The 26,540-nt window shown below is 24.6% G+C and overlaps 1 protein-coding gene across 2 annotated transcripts; it reads right to left on the reverse strand.

The window, feature by feature from the left end:
• Positions 1 to 245: 245 nt before the first annotated feature.
• On the reverse strand, positions 246 to 26,255 carry LOC145842116 (uncharacterized). Of its 2 annotated transcripts, XR_014370190.1 has the most exons (22): positions 26,134 to 26,255; positions 22,744 to 22,869; positions 21,882 to 21,981; positions 21,499 to 21,615; positions 20,923 to 21,007; positions 19,767 to 19,934; positions 19,426 to 19,531; positions 18,789 to 18,998; positions 16,057 to 16,169; positions 14,856 to 15,557; positions 13,676 to 13,865; positions 13,272 to 13,356; positions 12,717 to 12,870; positions 12,126 to 12,247; positions 11,694 to 11,781; positions 11,301 to 11,453; positions 9,878 to 10,060; positions 7,544 to 7,774; positions 5,665 to 5,769; positions 5,010 to 5,039; positions 840 to 889; positions 512 to 542 (listed from the first exon to the last, which is right to left on the reverse strand). XR_014370190.1 is itself a non-coding variant. In XM_082949502.1 (21 exons), the coding sequence occupies exons 1-21, from the start codon at positions 26,213 to 26,215 to the stop codon at positions 518 to 520; spliced, it is 3,195 nt and encodes a 1,064-aa protein (XP_082805628.1). In that variant the 5' UTR covers positions 26,216 to 26,255; the 3' UTR covers positions 246 to 517. The 2 variants fall into 2 exon arrangements, 1 of the variants encoding a protein (XP_082805628.1); XM_082949502.1 differs by lacking the exon at positions 5,010 to 5,039 and having other exon boundaries at positions 246 to 542.
• Positions 26,256 to 26,540: the final 285 nt, after the last annotated feature.

A 26,540-nucleotide genomic window follows, 5' to 3' on the forward strand; every position in this document is an offset into this window, starting at 1 on the left:
ATTTGAGGTTCAATATACTAATACTTTGATAAGAGATTAAATATAAATTGATAAATCAAATTTTGTTTTTTTAAGCAATTAACTTTAAATTTCTTAACTTCTGAACTTCAAGAAAAAGTTAAATACAAATTAAGCAAAAATATCGTCAAAGTTTAAAATGAAACAAAAAAAACAAATACAATTGATGTCGTATAAACTATACAAACGTTTCAAAAAACTTCAAGAAACAAAACGGTTTATGAAAATGTAAAAAAGGCGTATTTTAGACTCAATTGCTATATTTAAAATGGAAGATTAACTAGCATAGGCGTAAATAAAAAAATTTAAATAAAAAGTTAAAAAAGACCTAATTTAATCGTGCTGAACACATTTATTACATTAGAATAATTAAGACCTACTTTTATGCACAAAATGTACGTACTTTTAATTTTTGAAAAAAAAAAAAGAATGGCACATTTAGTTCAACTAATATCCAATTAAAAGTTGTTGTTCTTCTTCAAAGTTGTTAGTTTTTTCTTCAAAGTTTCACGTGTCTTACTGGTCTGAATATAATAAAAATCTAATTGATTACACTTAATTATCATTTTATTTAAAAATTAGAGTTTTTTTGATAAGTGGTTACTTCTACAGCATCAAAATTAATTATTTTAAATACTAATGTATTGCTTTTGAAAACTTGACGTACAAACAACCGACTTTTAGTATAAATTTAAAATAATTCTTTTAATTAGTATTTACAAAATAGATACCATAAAAAATTTTGTTTAAGAAAAACTACAATATAATACGTTCACATGTAGCATTTTATATATTTTAAGTTGTACAATTAAATGACGTACCTTGGCAACATACTTTGACTTGGCTTTCTTTGAGGGACTTTTTTCTTTTTCTTTAAAATATTGTTAATGTTAAAAATAATACTAGTTATAAATAAGCAGCATGTCTGTATGATAAAAATTTATGACAAGTATTCGAAAAAATCTTAAACTGTAATCATTTTTTTTAACGAATTTAATTTTTTACAAGTTTTTTTTTTTGATTTTACAAGATTTTTTTTTTGATTTTAAACTGTGTTTAGTGTTAATTACAAATTAAAAAGACAATTACTGTAATAACAATCACAAATTAAAGTATAGAAAGTCAATATTTATTTTATTAACTTTATTATTCTCAAAAATACTAACAAAGATATTACTGAAATGAAAGACATGAACACCCAAACCAAACGTAAATAAAACTTCTATACAATAATAAAGTTTATTTATATTCCTAATTAGTTTTGTCAACTAGTACATTACACCAGTGCTTCTGAACCTATTTCTAGTGGCGGAACCCTTTTCCAAAGTTCAACTTATCCGCGGAACCCCTAATTTAATTTTACATAAAATGTTAATATAATATTTCCTGCAAAAAAAAAAGAATTTCAGTGAAAAACTATTTTTTTAGCAAAACTTTATCATTGTTAGAAATCATACCAATTGTAATAGTATGAAGGTGAATCAAACTCAAAGTGCGCCAGAGGCAATAGGTATTTTATGATTCTATAATAAATAAACGAAAACAAACATGATTAATTGCAACGTCATAAAAATCTTTCCTTGCATAATAAAAACAAAATGAGAGCTACAAACAATAACGAAATGAACATGAACCTAATCAAGTTCACAGATTACCGTAATAAAAGGGTAAGATTCCTAACGAAAATTAAATAAAAAACATTTAGTGCGAAACTTAAACTTGTCTCTTTGCAATAAGCATATCAATGCGCGGCTGGATTTTGGATAAACTGAGACGGAGACAGGCAGATAAGGTTGGAGTCAGCATACAGTTCCTTTGCTTCGTTTTAATGTTTGTTACATGCGAAAAGCTGGACTCGCAAAGATAAGTGGTGGTGAATGATAAAAGAAATTTTACTGCACGCTTTGCTAAGACGGGGTACTCTGAAATTGCACATATCCAAAAATCTTAAAGCTCCTTCCCTTTGAAACTCAATTTTAAACTTCTATCTTCAGATAGTTGCAGCAATTCGTTTTCTTTATCTGTAGGAAGAATATATCACACATAAAAGCAATATCACACATAAAAGGATTCAAAATCCATAAATTTCTGATGCGAACATCTTCAGGAAAATAATGTTGAAACTTTATAGACAAATGATTAAGGTGGTTGTATATTTCGTCAGAGAAATTGAATTCTATGCATTTTTCATGGGCCTCATCAAACCGGTGAAACATCGCAAAATTATTATTGCTAACCTTTTTTTTCCAAAAATTGATTCTATTTTTTAAGGCCTCAATCTTGTCTGTCATGACAAAAATGGAATTTTGCTTCCCTTGCATGCTTAAGTTCAAAGCGTTCAATTCTTCGAAAATATCGGTGAGGTAAGCTATCCTGGCTAAAAAAAAACCATCATCTTCGAAGAACTTCACTAATTCTGAGCCTTCATCTTTTAAAAAGGTGAACACCTGCTTCTTTAATTCAACGAAACGAACCAGTGTCCGCCCCTTCGACAGCCAGCGAACTTCGTTTTGATAAAGAAGTCGCAGATGGTCAGCATCTAAACTTTCACATAGGTCTTTGAGACATCTGGCCTTTGTGTCACTTTTCTTTATAAAATTAACAGTTTTAATCGACGCTCAGAGAACTTCTTGTAAACAAGAAGGAATATGTTTTGTTGCCAAATTTTCTCTATGTAAAAAACAATGTATCCATTTAGCTTCAACTGCTTTATCCTTCATTTTCCTCACTACACCATTTTTGGACCCAGTCATATTTATTCCACTCTAAACCCTTAGATTGAAATAATTTTCGACACATTTCATTACTTCAACAGAAGTTTTTTTTTTATAAACAAGTATCAAAAAAAATATCATAGAGTTATAATAATTAAAGAGAAAAAGCAATTACTTAAATAACAAACTTTAAAACTTTGCTAACACATATACATTTAAACATTTTTATCATGTAATTTTAAAAAATTATTTCAAACTTAATTTCTGTTAAAATGTTAAAGACCTGGCCACAACTTTTAAAAATTAGAGTATCATTTTTTATCATGTAAATTAAAAAAATTTATTTAAAATTCAATTTCTGTTAAAATTTTATAGGCCTGGCCATATTTAAAAAAGTTATAGTAGCATTTTTTAAGTAAAAATAAGTTGTTATACACATTAAATTTAAAATCAAGCTAATAGACATTTTTTTTAAACATTTTTACAGCATTTGAAACAATATAATATACCAGAAATGAGTTTCTTATAAAGATTTTTTATATAGTTTTATTGTGTAAACATTAGGAATTTGTTTTGATTGCTCCTACATTGTTTAATAAAGTGATATTACAAGTATTTTCATGACTTCACTAAAAATAGAAGTTCAAAAAAATTAGGCAACAAAAACACCTATTAATAATGAATACCCATTAAAAGTCCTACCGCTAGATACACACTAAGCAGATCAATGAACGCTATAATTATTAATGTTTTCCTTTTTTTTTGAAGTTTTACGATTTATGTTTTTTTTCTTTCAAATTTCTTTTTTAAATTTCGAAAGGTTTCGCGGAACCCCTGAGAGGCGTCGCGGAACCCTAGGGTTCCGCGGAACCCCATTTCAGAAGCACTGCATTACACGATACATTAAATAATCTTAATGATTTTTGAGATACAAAATAAGAGTACTTCTTATTTTTAATTAGAATTTTATTTTATGAATAAAACAAATTGTTGAAAAAAGTCTATACACGTCATACTCATACTAAATTTTCTTCATACAAACCAAAACTTAGAAAAAATCTATCACAAATAGAATTTTCAAATGCCTTTTATGGATCTAGCAAAACTTCTAAGTTACTGAAGAAAATTTTCGTCTTCTTAAATAAATTTTAGCGAGTTTAACATAATGTATGAATTTATCAATAACAACACCTTCAATAAATTAAAACTAAGTCAAAATCTTAATGCAAAGTAATATCTTTAAAAAACGTATCTAAAACTCAGCTTAGTTTTATAAGTCATCTTCATAAAAATAAGTAATACAATGAGCTTTGCAACAAAAAGACCCTGCCCTTAAAATAAATATCAAGTATTGTCACAAAAACAACTTGCCAGACAAATTAGTTTAAAATACCTAGGATAAACAACAAAATCTCTTAACATTAATAAAAACAGTTACATAAGTTATGTTTAATTTGAAGCTGAAAAAAAAACTAAAAGAACTTTTTATACTTAAAAGTAGGTAGACTAAAACATGAATCTATGACGAAACAAATAAGCGAAAAAAAATGTAGGAAAAATATGGAGTGGTCTGAGCATATTTTCACAACAACATATATTTTATAATTCAAACTTAGACTATTTAACACTCTTACCTGAAACAAGATATACTTTTAATAATTAATAAAACATAAACGCAAACAATATGTGCTGAGTGAGGATTACACATTTTAAATTATCGGTAATCTTACTGTTGTTAAGCTTTATACTAAGTGTGTATTAATATTAATGATTTTAATACAGACGACTCACTATAATATATCATGATAATACATTTATCATGATATTTTATAACCCTATTTAACTTTAGAGATTTAAACTTTTTATTTCTCTATAGACAGTTAGGCATAAAAAACTTCAAGTCATAAAAAGCTTGAAAAATTGTGTTTCACAATTCAAAATGAACGATATACATGGGTGAACCAAAAATCAATGTGTTTATATTAATAAAATATTTAATTAGAATTTAGGCATGTTATTTTTTAAGAAATTATTGAAATAATCATAAAAAGTTTATTCAACTTTGGTGAAATTATTTGAAAAATAAAATGTAAGGTGAAGCAAAAACGACACAGTGTGATGCTCCATGACCAGTGGATTTTAAATTGAAAATTATTAGTTTTATAATAAACTAATAAACAAATATTATCTTTTCATCAATAAAAATCAATCAGTGAAAACAATCAAAAGGTTTTTTGATATGATCAGTTAATGAAAAGTGAAAAACCAATAAAATACTTTTTATTCAGCAGTATCTTCATCACTCTTCTGAAGATTATAGTGGTTAAAACATATTTAATCCTAGTAACTGACTTTTATTTATTTAATATAAAAAACTAAATAAATTGTCTCTTAAAAATTTTAATGCATCAAATATTGTAATAAGTAACTCAACTAAAAATAAGCATAGTCTTTAAAACTTATAGGTGTAGTTGAAAAGTATTGAGCTTTTTTAAAATACTTAAAAATGTTTTTTTTTAAATACTTATGAGGTTGGATCTTGAAAGTTTAAAAAAATAAAAACTTTAAAAAAGTTATGAGCTGAATGTTATTATTTTTAAAGACTCTTAGATAATATTATAATTTCAAGTAACTTCAAGCCTTTTTAAAACTTTTTAACTATTTTGTGACAAAAACATTAGTTAAAATACTTATATTGGGGTAATCTGTTATACTTAAAACTTTTAGCTATATACTTCACTTTTGTACCAAGTTTACAATACTTTTTTGTAGAAAATCTTTAACTATCAAACTTTATTTTTACTTTAGCATTAAAAAATTTAATTTATCCAGCATAAAGGGGTAGTTCTAGTAATATTAGAGGAATTATTTTTATATAGTTCGATAATCAGTAAAATATAATTAAGGATACAATATACTTCGATAAACTAACAACATTGGTGGAAGGAGACTTGTTGATATGAACTTTAGCATAAAGCAGTAAAGATGTTTCTTTGTGAGATTTGCTCAGTGCAATTGACAGCGCAGTGCTACCATCCTGTTCAAAACATTTAATGCTTTTTGTCGTAAAAATTTAACTAGTTAGGTAAATGTTTTATAGTTATGATTACAAATAAAGTTTAATTTTATTTATTTGTTCCATTGAACTTCAACTTATTTAAATAGTTAAACATTACATAAATACGCTTTAATAACTTAAAACAAAATCTTCATTAACTACAACAACTAAGAAAACAAAATAAACTAATGGATGTTAAAAATAAACAAACTCAGTATAACTATATATATTAGTGTTAAATAGTTTTCGTACTAAAAACATTAAAACAACTAATAGTCTAATTTTCACTTTATTCATCAATCAAAGATTATATTTTAAAAAAAGTAAATACAATATAAACAAAAAAAACTTACAAATTATAATATGTAAAAATTAGAAAATGTAAAGTTAGACAAAAATTTATTATAAAAATCAACACTAACACTTACTGATTAGTCAGAGTCTTAACAATTTTGTACTGTAGCTTTTTTTTTAATTCATTAAATTAAATATTTGCTTTAAAATTCTTTTCGCACAGTATTCATTGAGTTTCGTTTAAATTTTTAGTTACAATAAGACTTAGAATTTAGCCAGGATATTATATTAGTATATTAACATATTAACAAATGCTTAATAGATTTTCATGTGACGACTTTAAGGAAAAATATTTATATTACTGTAGAAACGACTTTAAATCTTAAGTCAAAAGTTTTAGAATATTTTATGTTAAAAATTTTATTAAACTATGTCTCTTTTTAGGATAGTTATTTTTTATGTTGTTGTAGTGGTGAATCATCTTTTCTTAATGTTACTAATATTTGAGAACCTTTAATTAAAAGTTTTTATAGGATTTTATACAACATAAAACTTGTTAGAAAAAGTTCAGGTCTTGTAAATACGTTAAAAGAGCGTTAGCATGCTGTATTATGAATAACAGTATTATGAATAACTTGAATGTTAGTTATAAAACAGTACAAATATAACAATAGAACCTATCACTGATTAATTATCATTATAAAATAATCGTTTAAGCTTGTGAGTTGAGATAGATTAAAAGGACCTAAATTGTGTTAGTCTTTTTAGTACAAATTAAAAAGTTAGTATATTACTCAAATATAATAGACATTACAAATACTTTATTTCAAAGAAATCCGTTATAAAACAATGTTTCACCTTACTAGAGATCTTCAGTTGAAATCGAGCTCTTATTTTCTAAGATTTATAAATGTACACAATAGACAAAACTTATTTTTATGTACTTTTAACTTTACTTAACTATCAAAAACACTAAAATATTCCTAAAGTATTAATATAAAAATTTCTAGCTTAATATTGAACCAAATAAGATACTCTTTTGGGTAATATGAAAATAAGATTATAAAAAAGTGTGTTAAATTTTTATGAAATATAAATATGTATAAATTAATAAATTTTTAACATCGTAAAATTTAACAAATGTTGTTAAAATAGATAACATATATATAGTTATTGCATAAGAATTAGCACTTTAACACTGTCTTTTTACTTAACACATATATGCTATTTTTTAAACTTTTTTCATCTAATCAATCTAATTTTCAAACTGCTTTAAATGTGATTTTTCTTATTTTGGTATGACCTAAAAGTACATTTGATGATGTAATAAGTTGGTTAAAATCAGTTTATACTTCTCAGTATTTTGTTTAATACCATGGTTTAAAACTATTCTTTTCAAGTCAGAGTCCTTCTACTATAATATGATCACCATACAAACTAGGGAAGAAAATTTAAAAACCTTGTCGGTGATCTCAGGGTTGCAATCTGATTGGTCGAGCAGCAGTTTGACGATTTGTGATTGGTTCTCCTCGGCGGCGCACATCAAAGCGGTCGACCCGTCATCGTCCTGTACGTTGACGTCAGCACCGCACTGAAGCAGCAGCTTGCAGGTGCGGAGCTTGCAGTGGGAACAAGCCAGCATCAGCGCTGTTTGACCCGCCTCACTAGCTCGCTTGTTCACGTTTGATAACTGTTAATAAGTTAATATTAACAATAAATATTAATAAGTTGTAATAAATATTGATACAAACAATGACAGAAAACTGTAAAGTGTATAAAAAGTTTCTGACCAAAAAAAATTTTAATATGATAAATACTATAACAAATAAAATTAAAATTGGATATGATATAAGAATTTATAAGTATTAATTAGTATATGTAATAACTAAAAAGTTTATGTTTGATAACCGTGAAATAATATAAATAAAATGACGTATAAATTATAGTTAATATATTAAAACTAGTAAGTTTATGTTTTATTATGTAGTTAGTATTTATAATTTTTTCACGTTTGATTATGTACTTTTGAAGTATTCATAAAGGTTTATGATTTGAACCCGTAGAAGTTAATTGGTTTTTATTATTTTTAGTCTTTAAAGGTAGAAATAAATAATTAAAACTATTTCTTTTAAACTCACGCTTAATAACTGGTTAAATGTTATAAATATAACAAGGAATAATATATTAGAAGTAAAAAACAATAATTTGTTTATTTTATGACTGAAAAGTTTGTTTAAAAAAAAAACATTTATTGGACTTATTTCTAATGCAAATTTTCGTATAACAATGTACATTAATTTAATAACAAATTTGTCATACAAGAAAGATAGTATGTTACTTCTGTTTATGGTAGTTTTTCTTTTAAACTATTTTAGACTAGAACTTGTATTAGAGAGTTGACAAAACATTAATTTTATTGCTTGATTTTTAACCAAGAAAAACAATACTATTAAAAGTATCTATTTTAAATATGAGTGACACTTCAGTGTAAATTGCCACCTATTTTAAGCTTATACCCGCGACAATTTACTCGATTGTTCTACTTTAATTTCCTGATACTTTTCATGCATAAGAGGATTACGCTTTAAAGTAAAATAGATTTAAAAACAAATAAAAAAACCGGTAAAAAACTTAATAAAAAATTTTCAGTCGCATGCATTTTTAAGCCAAATAACAAGCGAGAAGGATATAATCAATATTATTAATAGCCAAAAAGTAAAATAAAGCTAACGTTTAAATTTTTAAAGTCAGAGAAATTAATACTATTTATTGATAAAAATTACATTACATAATAAATTATTATTAATAGAAAAAATATTCATTTTATGTTCGTGAAATTAATCTTACATAGCTAAGTTAGTTTAAACATAAATTAACGTAATTTTACATAAAAAAACCTCAAATTTATTTCTGTATTTGGAGCTATTTGAATTCAATTACAAAAAAAACAGTACATGTATATATTTAGCGCAAAAACAAAGGTGTATTTTTAATGAAACGGAGCCATTCAAGTTATATAAAACAATGACTTCATTTAATGCGCACTACTACGCCGTTTGAAGTTTGACGTTGAAATTAACCTAAGCAGACTGAGAAATTTTGACGCTTCAAATAAACCTATTGACTTTGATTTGTACGTTTTTCAATATTTAAACAAAAAATCTTACAATTTGAGTGATCTAAGTGAAACTAACTGTTTTTTTAGAGATCATGTTTTACGACTCCCACATGTAAACAGCTGTAAATTTGTTAATAAAAGGTATTTATAAATTACTTCCTTATTAATTAAATTAACAACAGTTTTTAAACAACTATTATAAATTTGGTCTACTTTATCAAGTTAATTAAAGCTTTTCATAAAAAGAAAGCACTAGTTGTCATGTACAAAAAACATTTAGTTTAAACTTTAAATTAGCAGTTATGTTAGACAAATTTTCTGTAAAACAGTATATGAAACCTTAGAATATAAAAAAAAATTTTACATTAGTGAATTTAAAAATTGTTAAATGAAGTTGAATGATTTGAAGTAAATTTTATAAATCTTCAAAAATAACTTATAAAAAAATATATACATAAACAATCAGCTAAAACCATTTAAATACTTTATAATACTTAAAGCAACTAATTAATGATAACAAATAAAATGATTTTATAACCATTGAAAAAGTTTAAATTTAAAAACATTTAAAAATACTTAACCAATGATAACAAATTAAATAACTTTACAACTATTGAAACAACTTAAAACTTAAAAACGGTAAAAGTTTAAAAATTAATAAACAGTGATACCAACAGTGAAAAGGTGCCTGAACACGTTGTGCTGGTAGTCGCTCTCAGTATCGCACAGAGCAGCCAGCATGGAAGGTGTGTAACCCGCCTGATTTCCGTGGTTCACGTCCAACCCTTCTATCTGCAGCAGCACCTCGACTATCTCGATCCGACCGTGCGACAACGCGTAGTGCAGGACGTTGTTGCCCTGTGAAAAATATATTAAAAGTTGGTTGTGTTGTTGAATAAAGGAAGAACTTATAATTACTAGTCATACTGATGTATGTGAAAATATATTGCAATGCGTTTCAATGAACAAACAAGAAAGATCAGCTTTTGTGATTACGTACATAAAACTCACGTTTGAACTTTGATTGAGTAGACTGAAAATTAGTAATAAAAGTTTACGACTGAGTTATTATGATTTGAAGCTTATACAAATATAACTCTGTCATATAATATGTTTCTATATTTAAAAAAAAACATTTATTTTTAAACTTGAAAAAATCAAATGCTTAATTTTTTTATGTAACTTCGTTTAGTTTAGTATCACACGAAAAAACTATGAACTAACTTTTTTTACAAAAAAAAAAACAAAGTTATAAATAAACTAGATGTTGTTTAACGACATACTTAAATGTCAAGGCCCATTGTTGTTTACCGCTTAATGTAATATAAATATCTTATCAAACTTTTATACATGAAAAATTAAATCAATGAAATCAACAGCAAAACAAAAGTATCAAAAACTATACAAAATATAAAATAAAACGTTTTTGATTTAACTTTTCAGTCGAAAGTAAAATTTCGATTTTTAGTAATTAAAACTATTTGACAGTGATAATTTAAGTCAAGCATTTTTTAGTTTTTAAATTTTAAAGTTTTGATTAGGTAAATTTCAATTTGCTATAACTATGACCCTAGCTAAAACGTTAAGACCAAAAAATAAGTGTAAATCATAGCTTTTGACACGTTTAAATAACATAGTTCATCGTAGATTGAAGTTTAATGTTAAGTCAAAAAATAAATACTAAGACTTTTAAAATAATATTTGCTAACATTTAAAAATATTTCACGCCAAAAAGTCTTTCCACATCCTTGTACAAGTTTGGACAGTTTACAGAACAAAAACTTTTCTAAATCTAGATGGTTTTTAATACAAATAAGCTTACAAATTTGATATACAAACAATAGATTGTACCGTTTAAAAACGTAATACATAAAACAAATAAATAAAATAAAAACTTAATTAGTTTGTAGTTTGTGATAAGGTAGTAAATAACTAGAGATCTTTACAGTTCAAACGACTTTATTTTTAAATATGAATTAACCTGATTTTTTAAGCTTAAACTAGTTAGGAACATTATACAAAGTAAGTTTTGAAAATAATAAACAAAATTTTAAGAAAAACTAAACATGTTTTTATATAACACAAAACCAAAACAAACATTATCATCAGTCATGTTGATGATCTTCTTGAACAGCTTGTCGGATGCGATTTGCCTGATGTTGTGCACGAATATTTGCAGGTGTTGCGAATTTGAATCGGGTTGGGCTGCAACGTCGAAGAACTCCTTCTTCAACAAGTGAGTTGCTACAAGCTGAATGTTGTGAGTTAAATTCATGAAGACATTTAAAAACTTAAATAATAGCTAAATAATATAATAACATTTTTACTGTTAAATTTTAGTAAAACTGAAACAAATTAAAAAAACAGTCTATAAATCTATTTTTTTTATTAAGCGCAACTTATATAAATACTTGAATAATCATTATAAATAGTGAGCTTTAAAGATAAGAACTATTTTATCAACATAAAAAGTGATAAACAAAAATCTAACCAAGTCGTTTTCATCAATTTCTTCTTCGTTTTCGAGACTGCATTCTAATACTTTACAAGCTTCACCGAGTCCTTCATAAAAATGATAGCTGCAAAAAAAAACATATTTAAGTGTCAGAATATAAATTAATAGCATAAAAAAGTAATTTCTAGATATACACTAGACTTAACTATTAAAACTCTAAAAACTGTTTCATTTTGATGAAATGCAAAATTCCATATATAACTATACACATTTACAGGTAAAACATTTCAAAACGTTTGAAAACACTTTTTGGTATTCTTATTTAGTATGCAGAGCTTCATTGTTAAAATTTTAATTAACTTTCAAATGTCTTGCTGTTAAAAAACTTGTTTGGAACTAAACTACCTAAAAATTAAACTTATAAACATATTTTGTAAAAATACTACTTTACCATAAGAAAACACAAACCTTGTAGATTGCACTTCGCTGCAAGAAGAACTTGAATCAGACTCGACAGTTGCTTGCTTGAACAACCTGGCATCGTCATTCATGTAATCAACTATTTCCTCTTGTGAGTGGCACATGTTTACCTGCAAAAATAACTTGTTTAACTGTTGTAAAAAAATATTTAACAATAAGAGATAATTAATTCATATTTGTTCATTAGTCTCTCACATAAATAATAAGTGTTGTCAACTATATTCTATTTGACCTTTTGTGAAGACTAAATACATATATATGAAATTTTATTATTAAATCAACTAAAACTTTATTAAGTGATATTGCATTAAAACAAGTAACTAAGCTTCAACTTCGTTTTAGTTTTTTGTCAACTGTAAAAACATATTTTTAGTATATATTATATATATGAGATATTTACCATATATACTATCAAAACTATACAAAGTTTTAAAAAAAATAAATATAAAATATAAACTATGTGTAAAATTGTTTTAAATTATATATTCAACAATTAAAACAATGTTATCATATTACATTAATATTTCAATCAGCTTAGTTTTGTTTAAAATGAAACTCTAAAACCAAAAAAAAACTAACAGCTGAAGACCCATGAAGGCCATCTTGAAGGAAATTCTCAGTAGCGATGGGTAGAGTGAGAGGTCTCGACTGAAACTTGCCCCTCACACCACAATCCTCAGAAGATTCGTTTATAAATGGAGAAATTTCAACTTCCTCCTCATCTGAACTGAAACTTTAAAAAATATATATAAATTAAAAATTTCAAGGTAAAGCCTTTATAAACAAGTTTTCTGAAACGTATTTTATGAGGATTTTTCATTTTTTTTATGTTTTTTTTTTCTGAAATTTTTTTATAATTTCAAAAGCACTTAAATGACCAATCTAAAACATATCTAATCAAAAAAATTGTTAAGTTTTTAAAATGAAATTTTTGTAGAAGATATAAAGTTGAATTGCAACAAAGTCATTACTAAGGTATTTTTTAAATATAGAATATACATGTCTAGCTTTTTAAGCGTAAAAAAGGAAACTTATTATAATTTTTTTGTACAATAATGCGCTATTTTTAAGTAATAAAACAAAATTACAACAAGTTAACTTATCAAAATTCTAAGCAAAATAATTAAAATAAACCTGTTTTCTTGTACATCTTCTGCAAATTTTAATGATTTTGTTGAACGATTAAAGCTTCCTGGTTTTTTCATTATGGAAACTGGTTCTGTAAAGTCATAAAAGTTTTCATCAATTATAATGTTTTGTATTTATTAGTTAAAACTGTAAATTTTAAATAACAACACTTAACATTTTTAAAGCATTTATTTAAATGATTGATACTTTTTCTAGCTACTATAATGTATCAATTTTATCCTTTGATGAAAACATTAAACTTGAAAATTTTATTAAATGTAAAAGTTTGTGAGAAAACATTTTTTTTTAATTATAAGGTCTATACAAACATATGAACAAAATTTTTTTTCATATTAAGTCACTGAGACTCCACAATCAAGCAGATAGTGTAAGTAATAACATAAACTAACTGGTGGTTTCAGACATGGAAGAGCTCATTGTTGCATCGCCGCCCCTGAACTCCACAACATTGTTGAAAACTTCATCTTCAGAAGAATATCCTTCATGAATGACTTTCTCTTCGATGATCTCCTCCTCAACAACTTGCTGCTGGTTTTGCATTGAGAGCAGATCTTCTTGCTCTTGTATTAAACTTTCCACCTGTTCGAAATTTAAATATATTTAAGAAACTAAGTGGAATATTTGTAAAAACCAAATATTGGCTACACAAAACATAATTGAAACACACAAAATATAAAGTATTAAAACTCCAATATAAAGTAACTAGTATATATAAAATTTAATACACTTTTAATAATGCGTCGTTTTTTTTTGAAGTACAGCTGAAAGTGATTAATATTTTAAAAAACAAAGAATAACTTTATATGTTTTAGATTCGATCCTTTTTTGCATTTAACCATCCTCAAAAAGGGCATTTATTGGCGCGAATGCAATAAATATACAAAGACATTAAGTAAAATGATGCAATAACCTATAACCTATATGTTCACTTTGTATATACATTGTATATTTAAAACCTTTTTTTAATTCAGAATTATACAAACTTAATGAAAACTATTAAAAAAAGATTTTATAAAGATTTTTTATAATTTTTACCAACTTTTCTTACACTTTATTACATAAAGCTTATAAATTAAATAATTATAAAATATTTTATAGAAAAGCAACTTAAATTTTGAAATGAACAGTCATTATAAATCATTCTGTCATACTACTCAAAACTTTTGTATGAACACTAAATTTTCACTAATAAATGCTACTTCTGAGGACAATTTGTTGTATAAAACATCAAGTATATACAAAATATGCAAAATAAGTATTTGTTTTGTACTAAATATAAACAATTTGTTGTGTGTAACTATAAAAAGAAGTACTAAACAAAAACTAACATAATCAAAAATTCTAAATAAGCCTGAAAATATCAACTGATTTTTAATTATAGGAGTTTAGAAAACTCTTAGGAAGCAATGGAAAAACAACTATAGATTTAAACAAGTAATTGAGTTTATTTTACTACTTCAGAAAAGTGTGATTTATATATATGTCTATTAAAAAGTGGTTTAAGAAAAGTTTGCACAAAAAAATTAAAAACACCACAATTTAAAATGAGTACAACAAATTTAAACATACCTTTCCAACAAATTCTGAAATGTGGTTAGAATGCACAGAATCAGGCGAATCTTCACCAGCCGCAACAGTCTGTGTGGACTTAGAATGCAAGCTCAACTCCAGAGCATTTGTTCCTCTTTCCACTACAAACCTGGCATTTCCAACACATGCGTCCTTGCCAGGGGACAAAAACGTGCAAGTGGAACGATCAACTTGTTGTAAAGCAGGTAACTCTATTTTTGTTTGAGTTGCCAAGTTACATCTTAGGGGAGTGTCAGTGCTTGTACCCCTGCTTATCTGAACTGACTGGGCAATTCCAGAGGTGGTGCTTTTTAAAACTGGGCGAGAAAAGCTAGTCATTGTGGCAACATTGCAGTTGGCTTTGAGACAAATTCCTGACTTTCTTTTTGGGTCAAAGCTCGCTTCTGTGTTTGTTGAAGCACAACCAACATGTATGCACATTCCAACAGCTACAGAATTGCTTTTTATCAGGTCATAGCTGCTAGTTGACTGGTGCAAGCAAACGGGTGGCATTGGAGTGCCTACTCCTACCGTTTTGTATTGAGGTTTTTCAAACTGTATTGGATTGCAACCTGAATTTTTTGTGATAACTTTGACTGTAAAGTCAGATGTAGACGTTGCTTGTACTGAGCAAAGAGGTAGAGCCATTGTTTCAGCATTTTTCATATTACTCCTTTCAGTTTGGCACGATTGGTCAACTGGCTAAAAAAAAGTATAGTACTTCAAATGACAATAAATGAATGTAGATAATAAGTTAATATTTTTATTATAATTTCAAACCATTAACTACCGATTATCAGTGAAAATACCCCATAAGTTTGGTTTATTTAGTTTAAATTTAACTTCTTGTCTTTTATATATAATTCTAATAAGTTTTAAGTCAAGTTTGAGAGAATAGTTCTATTATATATATTTAAGAATGGTTAAAAACTCAGATAAAATTTAAGCAAAAACTTTTTCAAGATGTAGTTAAACTGAAACCTAAATTTAAAATAATATTTGTTAGTGAAAATTAAAAAAAGGCATTAAATGAAACAAAAATGTAAAATAAACTATAGCTCTAAATTTTAACATCTTTTGTGAAAATAAACAACAGTTGAGAACAATATCACAATAATATGCTTTATACTTATAACAACGTATTTTTTTTATTTAAAATAAAAAAATACTAAAAACTAATAAAATATAAAAAACAACTTACAACAGGTTTATCCACTTTTTTACTTGTATCAGGTTCATTTTGGTTAACATGAAAAGCTTCGTTTGTATTTACGTTTTCACCAACACATTTATCGATAACTTCTGCTTTTGTACCTGAAAATTTAAATGTAAACAATAAGTAAGAAATTAAACTAGTTTAAACTAAAGAGTTAACCTTATTTAAATTTAACTATTATAAAATAAGCATAAACTAACATAAAATAAAACTATTGTTAGAAAATTAAAAAAACTAGAAAAAAAAAGTGATTTTTTTTATGGTTAACTGATTTAAAAACAGTTATGCCAATATGTTTTTTAAACGCAAATAAAAATAAACTCTAGTTAATATAGCTTAGTACATAAACAAAATACTAACTGGTGAAAACAGTGTAAATGCTAGAAAAGCTTAAGACATGCTAAGAAAAAAATAAACGTGATTGAAAGAAACTACTGATAGTAAAACATTTTAAACAAATTCAACAACTGTAGAAAACTAACATTTACTACAAACACAACAGCAGTTGCTCAAATTAGAGCCCATTGATAAGCAGTAGTTTAAAAGCAAGATATACACAAGTAATTTATTGAGCAGTGCAAAGAGATTGCATTTGTACTTGAGCTTTTATTTAAATTAGTGACATTTAAATATTTCTAAACTTAACTGTAGTATAAATAAAGTTTTGGAAAATAAGAAATATAAAGCAGTAACTATTAATAATTATAAAAAAATTACATCTTTTTAACTATGTCTACTACAAAAAAAAAAGTAAAATTAAACTAAATATATACACAAAACTTTATACACTTAGTATGAAAATAATTTCTTATTTAAATGTAAAACATACTATAGTTTTATTCAAAACACACCCTAATTTTAATAAAAAGTATTATATAAACTTTTATTTATGATAATTTATTACTAAGAGTAGAAATAAAAAAAAATTATGAGATAAAATCTATGAGTTTTGAAAGTAGTTCATTTTTCTGTAGCTACTAAAATAGAAAATTAAAAATCTTATTAATATTTTTAATGATAAAAAACTTAATTATCTTAATATTATAACTATGTAAGAATTAAAAAAGTTTTTCTTCTTTAATAAAAACTTACTTCTAATTGACAAATTTTTTTACTGATAAATTTAATTTTTCCAAAAGTTTAACAAATAGTAAACTTAAATAAATACATTAAAAACATATTAATATTAATTACAAAATCAAAAAACTGTTAGTTGTCAAACGTTTTACTGGTAACAGTTTATTTTAATATTTTAAGAAGAATAAAAACTGTTTGAAAAAAGGTACACCTACACAAATATAAATATGAGATACAAAACAAAAACCAAAGATAAATTTTCAGGTTAGTAGAGAAATTTGTTATTGCTTTAGTTGTTGTCAACAATGTTTATAAAAACTCTTGTTTGTTATGTTTCCAATATCAAAAATGCATATTTTTACAACAACAATCGTTTTTATGTCGAAAGTAAACTAAAGAAATTATAGTTACATATACAAAACATAATCGTTTTTATTCATTTAGAGCATTATATAAAGTATGTCAAAAATTAATAATAAATCATTTACTTTAAATTTAAAGCTTCGATCAAACATTTTTTTAAACAAAAATATCAATGCAGACAGTGAAAAATAAAATTAATTTTTCAAGAAAAGAAAAAAAAAATACTATAAACAAGCTGTCAATCAAGCTACTTAAAAAGAATTATATTTCTGCATAAAATAACTTTTTTTTTTTAAACTAAACTACTATTTTACAACAACAAAAAAATGTACGTTTTTAGTTGAAAACTAAAGAAAACATTTAGTAGTACTTTTATATTAACACTAAAGTATAAAGATACTTAGCATGTAAAGACTAAGTTAAGAGATTGTTGAATTTTATCAAATGTTCGTTAAGTTATCAAATAAATAAGTTTACTACTGAATAAATAATGGCTAAAATAAACGTGTATAAACATATTTACATTATTTTGTTTTATTATCTTTATTTTTCCATCAACTAACTGAAAAAAAAACTTAAGTTGTTTTATATTTTTACATGTTGAAATCTTGTGTGTTATAAATACAACAGAAAATAATTAAAGAACAACAAATTATTTAAACGCACTTTTTATTTTTTAAAAATTTTTTGTTTAAATACTTTTAAAAATGATTTTAAAAATTCTTTTTTAATTAGTTAGTTGTGTTATCACTTATTTTTAAAACTAAATATCTAAAAAATATTTTCAACTATAGTTTTTATTTACTATTTAGATATATAATAAGGTTTAATATTAAAACAACTAATAAATTTGCAATAATAATCATTTTTCAAAATAAAGTTTTTGTTATTGTTAAAGAAAGTATTAATGTATGTTTTATTTAGAAACGATCTAAAAGGTTTTACTTTTATAAAATAATTATTTTAAATATCAAAATCACTAGTTTTTATACTTAGACTCAAAATATTTTAAATTATTAGGCAATGCTTAGTACATATTATGAAAACCGTTATAAAACTATTTGAAAAATCAAAGCAGCTAAAAAAAATTGTTGTTTATTTTATAGCTCTGGAAAAGTTTAATATTTACAGCAAAATTAGTTCTTATCTTTGTTTTTTGTCATTTTCAGTAGATGAGCTTCTTTTTTTTTACTCTAAAATCTTAGAAATTTGAAAGTTTTTTGTAAAATTAATACGAAAAAGTTAAAAAAAATTTTAATATGTAATAACACACTCACAGATCTGATTTTCGGTTTGAGTATTGACACTTGTCGTGACAGAGTTTCGAACAAGCTTCAAATCCCAAATGCTGAAATCATCTCCACAACTCTGTGATTTGTACTTTCGGCTCGGTGGGATAGGAGGTCTTGGTTTTACTGAAACATGTTTTGCTTCAGGCGGAGTAGACTCGATAGACGTTAATGAAAATTCACTGGACGATTCTTCTTCTATTATTTTAAAATATTTTTTTTAATTATAATAAAATATTTGTTTAAAATAAAATAAGTAGTATATTTGCTACATATCTATGTCTATGTTGATTTTGTCAGTTATTTTTGTTTTGACGCATGACTTGAAACATCTAATTAATTTTAGAACATTAACCATTTTTACTAGTATCGATAATTTTAAATGTTATGATAAAAAAACCAATATATAAAGCAAATATAAAACTTCTAAAGCTTTGAAAATTTTTATAATAATTAATTAAATGGTTATTTATAAATTGTTATTAAATTTTTAGCTACAACTGGTTTTTAAAGTTTTATACAAAACTTTGTTAGAAACTAACAAACAAAGAAAAAATTTCTTTAAAAATCTAAATCAATTTTTGACTTCAATAGCAGATTTCTACTATTAAATTAAATTTAAAACCTTTTAATTTGTTTTGCGAGCATGCCAGTGAATACTTTTCTTCTAAACTTTTATTTTCAGATTGTAGTAGTTTAATTGTCAATTTCAATTGTGGTACAAGTTTAACCTTCAAAAGTGTAACAAACACTTACTTGCTAACTTCAATAAAATACTGAAAAGTTAGTGCTAAAACTAAAAAAAAATTCATTTTAAATAACAATTTCGTTTTTAGTTAACTTCTTGTACAATTTTTTTGGAAATTCAAGGTGACTAAATTATGTTTAAATCAAATAAAATACCGATTTTTAATTTAAATTTTAATAACGATATAATTTATAATATAATTTTTTTTAAATTTCTACCTCATTTTCCAGCATCCGCAGCGATGATAGAGCTTGTGAAAACTGATCTCTCAACAAATACAGCTGATTAGTTGGAAGGTATGTAAATTCTTCAACGCTAGACGGCGTCCTATCATTGCCACTTGAAGGGGTTCTGGAACCGCTACTTGAACTTCTTTCATTTCTTCTCTGTTTTTAATATGTTATTAAACCGTTTCATGTTTAAAAAAAGACTTATTAAATAAAAGTGTCCAATAAACATTAATCTGTTTATTTAAACTAACATTGTCTATACTAAAATACTTATACTTTACCAAACAACGAACAATTTTTTAACAAAACTTTTACAAATATTGTAACTTTTTTTGACATCTTTAATGTACTAATTAAGCCTCAAGCAGTTTCTTTATTCAGTATAAAGAAATATCGTTTATTGCAAACATATTTAGCTTACTTTTAAAACGATAAGTAAAAATAAAAATTAGTAAGCATTTGAAAAGCTTATTGTTATTAAATTGTTTAATTTTTTTTGAGTACTCCTATAAATGACGGTGAAGTTTGAACACTGTTTCGCTTAAGTTTAACAAAGTATTTGTAGACTAATTAAAACTTAAACTTATAAGTACTATCATAATTTGAACATTTTGAACTTTCAATACAACTAAAACCTAAAAAAATATCTTTTGTTGTTCTTAGGTTAGTATAAAAAGAAGAGAGGTATATTGTTCACTTCAATATATTTTTTTAAGTCGAAACTTAAAATTTTATAGTCTATACATTCGTTTAAATAAAAATACAAAATATAATGTGCTGATTTTATTTTAAATTAGTTTAAACATGTTATAACAGTAAATAATTGTTTTTATTATTTAGTCAATAACGTATTTTTATTTACTTTAACGAAAAAAAGTATAATTATTTTAGTTTCCATAAAATAAAAGATCCTTAGTAAAATAATAAATATTTTACTATCAGTTTAAAAAAAGTTAATTTACTTTCTTAAACATTACTTCAGTAAACGTTAATGAAATACGTGCTAAACAAATTAAAACTAAAAAAATGTTTAAGTTATAATTTATAATATTCTGTTACGTTATTTAAATATAAAGTTTCAAAGTTTTCTAATTTTAAGAAAGATTCAAACAAAAAACTTATCAAAAAATACTGAAAAAATTACCATGTCAGAACTTTTAGTTGAGGTCGATATTCTGCTTTCAGTTATCTTATCAGCCGTTTTAAACGTTTTTGATCGTTGCCTATTGCTAAAAAAAAATATTGTTATAAAATAAAACTTGCAATGAGGTTTTAACAAATTAGCATAACAGTGCATTTAAAATCAAAATACATACAGTAGTTTTAATAAACAATTACGTAACAATTTTTGTCTTGTGATTTTAGTTAAAACAATGCAATTAAAAAAAAATTATTGTAGTTTAAAAGCATTTTTCATTTATATACATAAACTATAAACGAATACCTTTTACAAAAAAACATTTTACTTTTTAAAAATAACTTTACCTGCTAACTAAAGTTATATTAATCAAGACAAACAAAAATTAGTTGCTTTTAATTTTGCAAACAATAGCTAATTAAAACAATACTGTACAAATAATATACTTTATGGCTTTTACATTCAAAAACTTTATTGTGTCGTTAGTCTTTTTAATACTTAAGTCTTTAAACAACTACATATAAAAAATAGAGTGAGCAACTAATTGTGTTAAGCGTTTTACACAGTGGTTAGCAAACTTACCATAATCCTTCCAACTTAGTTCTAGTATCATGTAATAACTTCTCTTGTTTTGCGTCTATTACGTTACGTTGTAATATGTCTATTGCTTCTTCGCTACTTTTTATTCCTTCGTTTAAGCTTTTTAAAAGAAAATAACATTTTAGGTTATTTGAAAACAAAAATGTTAAAAACTATTGTTTTAATTAATTTCGAAACTACTTTATTACTTTATTTATTTTAATCAATATTTCTAAAAATTTATAATCGAGTATTGATTTTAAAGTTATCTTTAAATCTTAAGTTGTTTCCGATAAGTAAGTATCAAGTTTACTTCGTATTATCAATGACTACTTTATATATATATTGTTATGTGTATTGAATATTAATTGTTAGAATTTACAAACTTTTTTATTATATCTGGGCATACTTGCAGCTCTGGTCTTTTGTTTTTCAGTTGATTGTTTTTGTTTGCTTGTTTCTTTATTTTTATTTTGTTTCTATTTGCTGCAAATTTTGTTTATACAACTCTAGGCAAATAGAATATAAAACTACTACAAACTAAAAAATACTTGTTGTAACCTTTGTACTACTAAAGTTTTTTATATCGCATATACATATTACGTATGTTAATTAATGAACTCTGATAAGCCTTTGTTATAAGATCTTTACAATTTAATTTTCAAAAAGGCATAAACCTAAGATTTTTAGAATTAGAACTTAGTTTAAGCGATTTGTATAAAACATTTCTTTTCAAAACAGTTTAAACGCGTCGGCTGCAAATCTAAGCCGCTTCTGATAGGCTAGTATTCTATTTATTTTTATTTTAAGTTTAGGTTATAAATTTTTGTTTAGTTTATTTTTTATATATTTCAGTAAAGTGGGATAGGGATAAGGGTACAAATGTTTTTCAAAATACTGCTAAATTACAATTTCACCTCATTTGCATAATATTACAAATGCAAAAAATTCCAAAATCTTCGAACTGCAGGCAACCCATTTAAAACAATAACTAACTATTTAAAACTTTTTAATTGTTAATATAAAGTAATCTAACCCGGAGTTTAACACCAAAAAGTTGAAGTATTTAAATTGTTAGATTTATAGTATAAAAACAACGTTGATAAAACGGACTAAATGCTAATTTTTAAAGCCCAACTCTTAAAAGTCCGATTACAGCAATTAATAAGTTATCTTAATGAAAATATTATGTATCGGTAAAATTTGATAGCTTATGATTACTGTCCAAAGTAAAACATTAATACTCACTGATATCTTCGCAATACTTTACAAAGTCTAAATTTAAATGGGTTCCATAAGGTGTTCTCAACCCATAACCTTCTTCAGTTGTTTCAGGAAGAATTTCTTCAAGTGACTTCATTTGGTGTTTTTTTTCTGTGTTTTTGTAAAAAAATGTACATTGGTATAATTTTCTGGATATTATAAAAATAACATCAAAGTACATCTCATGTTCATTGACACAGATTTTAGAGTTCATAGCGAACAAAAAAGCTCAAGTATGTATTAACTATAAATTTTTAATACAAGCTTAGAGTTAAAAATATAAATAAATTTTATTGTTTTACTTGTTTATTTCTATGATATTTTGAAGATAACCATCAAGCTTTAGTTTTATAATACTACTTTTTTAGTACTGTTTATTTCTTTTTTTACTTAAATAAGTTTTGATTTTTTAATGTGTTAATAAAAGTTATTCTCAAAAAAAAAATATTATCAGATTGTATACCTTTACAAGTTTTTGTTTTCTAATAAATAAGCATAAAAAGTTAATATTTGTGTTTTACATATGTGAATATAAGTTATTATCACAAACGTTTAATGAATAAAAGTGTGGTTATTCTAGACTTACAATGTTTTCTAAAGCAGTTTATATTTAGTTTTATTAAACTGTACAGAATTAGTCTGTATTAAAAGAGTTTAGGCGACAGTAAACTAGAAACCCCATAACATAAAGTAAAAGTTGTTTGTTTTCTTAAAAACTTTGTTTGTCTGGTGTAGTCGTAATTTTTCATATTTGTTTGTATTGACATTTAATTAATGTTTAATTTAAAAACAATAACTTAAAACACAAATTGTTTTGAAAATTCTATAAAGTAACAATATTAAACTGTTCGTTTTTATTATTTAATTAAAAGTTTTCATCTTAATGATAAACAACATAAATATTTATTTAAAGTTATTTTATTTTTATCTAAAAATCAGTAAAAAAACATTTATAGTTTTTTAATCTATCGTTGTTTAACTTGAACACAAATTTTGTTTTTTAAATCAATATTTTTGAGGTTAGCTGTTGTTTTGATTCCAAAATTTTGTTTTGATAAAATCAATGATTTTTGCCTGCTAATAATCTAGGTTTTATAGAACCTTTATTTATTACTGAGAAAATACGTTTTTAAAAGTTTTAATATTTGCAAAGTAATAATAGTTCACTTTCTAAATCCAATATATGACAAAATGAAATGTATAAATTTTAAAATTCGGTTTATAAATAACTGTTTTTATTTAAACTATCAAATTGCAACCAGTTGGTAAAACATTTTTTTAAATTGATTTCTAAGCCTTAAAACTTCAGTTTATGTAATTCTTATGAACAACTTTATTAGAAAAAAATAGTAATTTTTTATGAGTAAATTTAGTTAAATAGGTAATAAATAATTTGTATACGTCTCTTATTTATACCAGATTTATCTGTAATAAAAGCTACGACTAACAAAACAGTGAAAACTAAAAGCTATTTTTTATTAAGCCAATAACAGGACATGAAAGACCGTAAAAGAACTTATAACGATATCAAAAAATCTGATACTATTCAAGCATTTTTTCTTAATAAGATTTTTCTATGTCTGCACTTAACCTTAATCATCAAATTTAAAGCCTACAAAAACTTAAAGTTCTTTATCATTACAATTTATCTTAATGAGTGCATTTCTTTTTCGCACGTTAACAAACTTTATATATTACTGTTTGTAACTCGTGTTTACACAACTCTTATTATAATTTGGCCAAATTGTGGTTTACAACTTTTTTCTAACGGTTGTATAGTATGCTAGTTTGCTTTTCAATCATGCGTTTTAATTCGATATTATTTTATTAAGTTTTAATGTTTATGTATATTAAAACTAGAGTTTTTCAAAAACTTAACAATTGAAAAAATAAAACATAAATTCTCATTTCATTGCATCTTGTTAATTTTTAAATACTATAGAAAAAATTTAATGATTTGTTTTACAGTTTATAAAAAGTTTTTATATTTCCTCTTCTAAGACATTGAAGTCATTATGCTGTTTTCATTAAAATAGTGAGTAAGTTTTTTATTGTTTTTGAAAAATTTAATGTAAATAAAGCTATCAAATATTAAAAAAATAATTCAGGATTTTTAACTTTAAAGATGATTTTTTAAAACTCGTTTGTTGATTTACAGGTGTTCGTTATATTTATTGAAAAATAGATAAAACTATTTTAATAATTTTACAAAAACCAAATTGTATGCAACACCAATTTTTCTATATGTCTTATATGAAGTTTTAAAACCTTGTATAAGTTTTTTAGTGTGCTCTACTCAAACTTTATAGTTTTTAAAACTACGTTAAAACATTTAAAGCTTTGTTAGTATACTTGAATGTTTTAAAAACTTGCGTAAAAATTTACAGTGTTTTATGTTAATCGTCAGCTACAAAATAAAATTTTGTAAAATAATGTTTTTTTATTTAAAGTAGCTATAAATTTAAGTTCTGAAAGTAATATGAACACTATATTAAAAATAAAGTTCATAGTAATATAAAATACTCAAAGTATTGAAAATGTCAGTGAAAAACAGTATTTTATATGTTTGCTTAGTTTGAATTATTTTTAGAGTAGCGGTTAGCCTGAAATTTCATTATACAAATAATTACTTGTTTGTTTACAGTTGTGTGTGTATGTTAAATAATTTTGAACTTGTTATTTTGAACTTGTTTTTCCAAACTTTAGATAGCTTTAAAGTTTTTATTTAGTTTATATACCTTTTGATTACATCCTATCAAATTGCTAAAGTTAAAACACTTTAATATATGTTTTTGTAATTGAAAACATAATTTAAACATATAGAAATGACTAATAAAAAATACTTTAATTATAATTAAACCAAGAGACAGGCAGGAGCAACTTGAAGGTAAACCGTACAAATAAATTATTATTTAGAATTGAGATTTTGCCTACAGCTATTGCTATAACATATACAAACAGTATTATAGATTAGTTGCAAATAAAGTTTAAATTATGTCACAACATTAGTATATATTTTTTTAAATACACCGTAAGTCGAATCAAAAATAGTTGAATATTAAGTAATTGTAAATACTATTAAAAAAAACTTCGTTTTTTGTGGCAAAATAAATTATTTTTAAATTGTCGGTTAAAATAAGCATGCTAGCTGGTTCCAAAAGCAAATGTTTGTACAAGTTCATAAACACAATGAAGAACAAAAGTTGCTGTTGTCGGTCAATGGAAAACTTTCCATTATTATGCTGTTTTCAGTTTTCACGTAAATAGATTACTACTACTGCAACAATAACACAAGCCAGGCTTGTATTAAATAAAAACAGTATTATAAAACTTAAACTAAACAATAAATTTGTACATTTGTTTTGTTTCACTTACTGTTATCTTTGCAAATTGATTTTTGATTGCTGTTATTTTCAACGTATTTAATATCTTTATGTAATGTCAACTCATCACTCATCGTAGTTTTTGTTTAACTGTTTGCTTTCTTTTTCAATTATTTACATGTTTTAAACGAAATGTTCTTTAGACTTTATTTATACTGAGCTGTAAGAAAATATGTACAACATTTAAAGTTATCTTCTATGTTTAATATTAAAACGTTTATTATTAAGTCTATGATACATGACGGACTGAATTTCTAAGAAATATTAAACACAAGTTATAAATTTAAGTAATTGATAAAAGTTTTAGAAAATTTTAACTGTAAACAAAATTGTTTTCAAAAGAAAATTCGAATCTACTTAAAAACTTATACAATGTATAAAACTTTAATTCATTTTATT

The sequence above is a fragment of the Thalia democratica genome, chromosome 8 (assembly GCF_965202585.1).
Source record: "Thalia democratica chromosome 8, ktThaDemo2.hap1.1, whole genome shotgun sequence".
Classification (NCBI taxonomy): Eukaryota; Metazoa; Chordata; class Thaliacea; order Salpida; family Salpidae; genus Thalia; species Thalia democratica.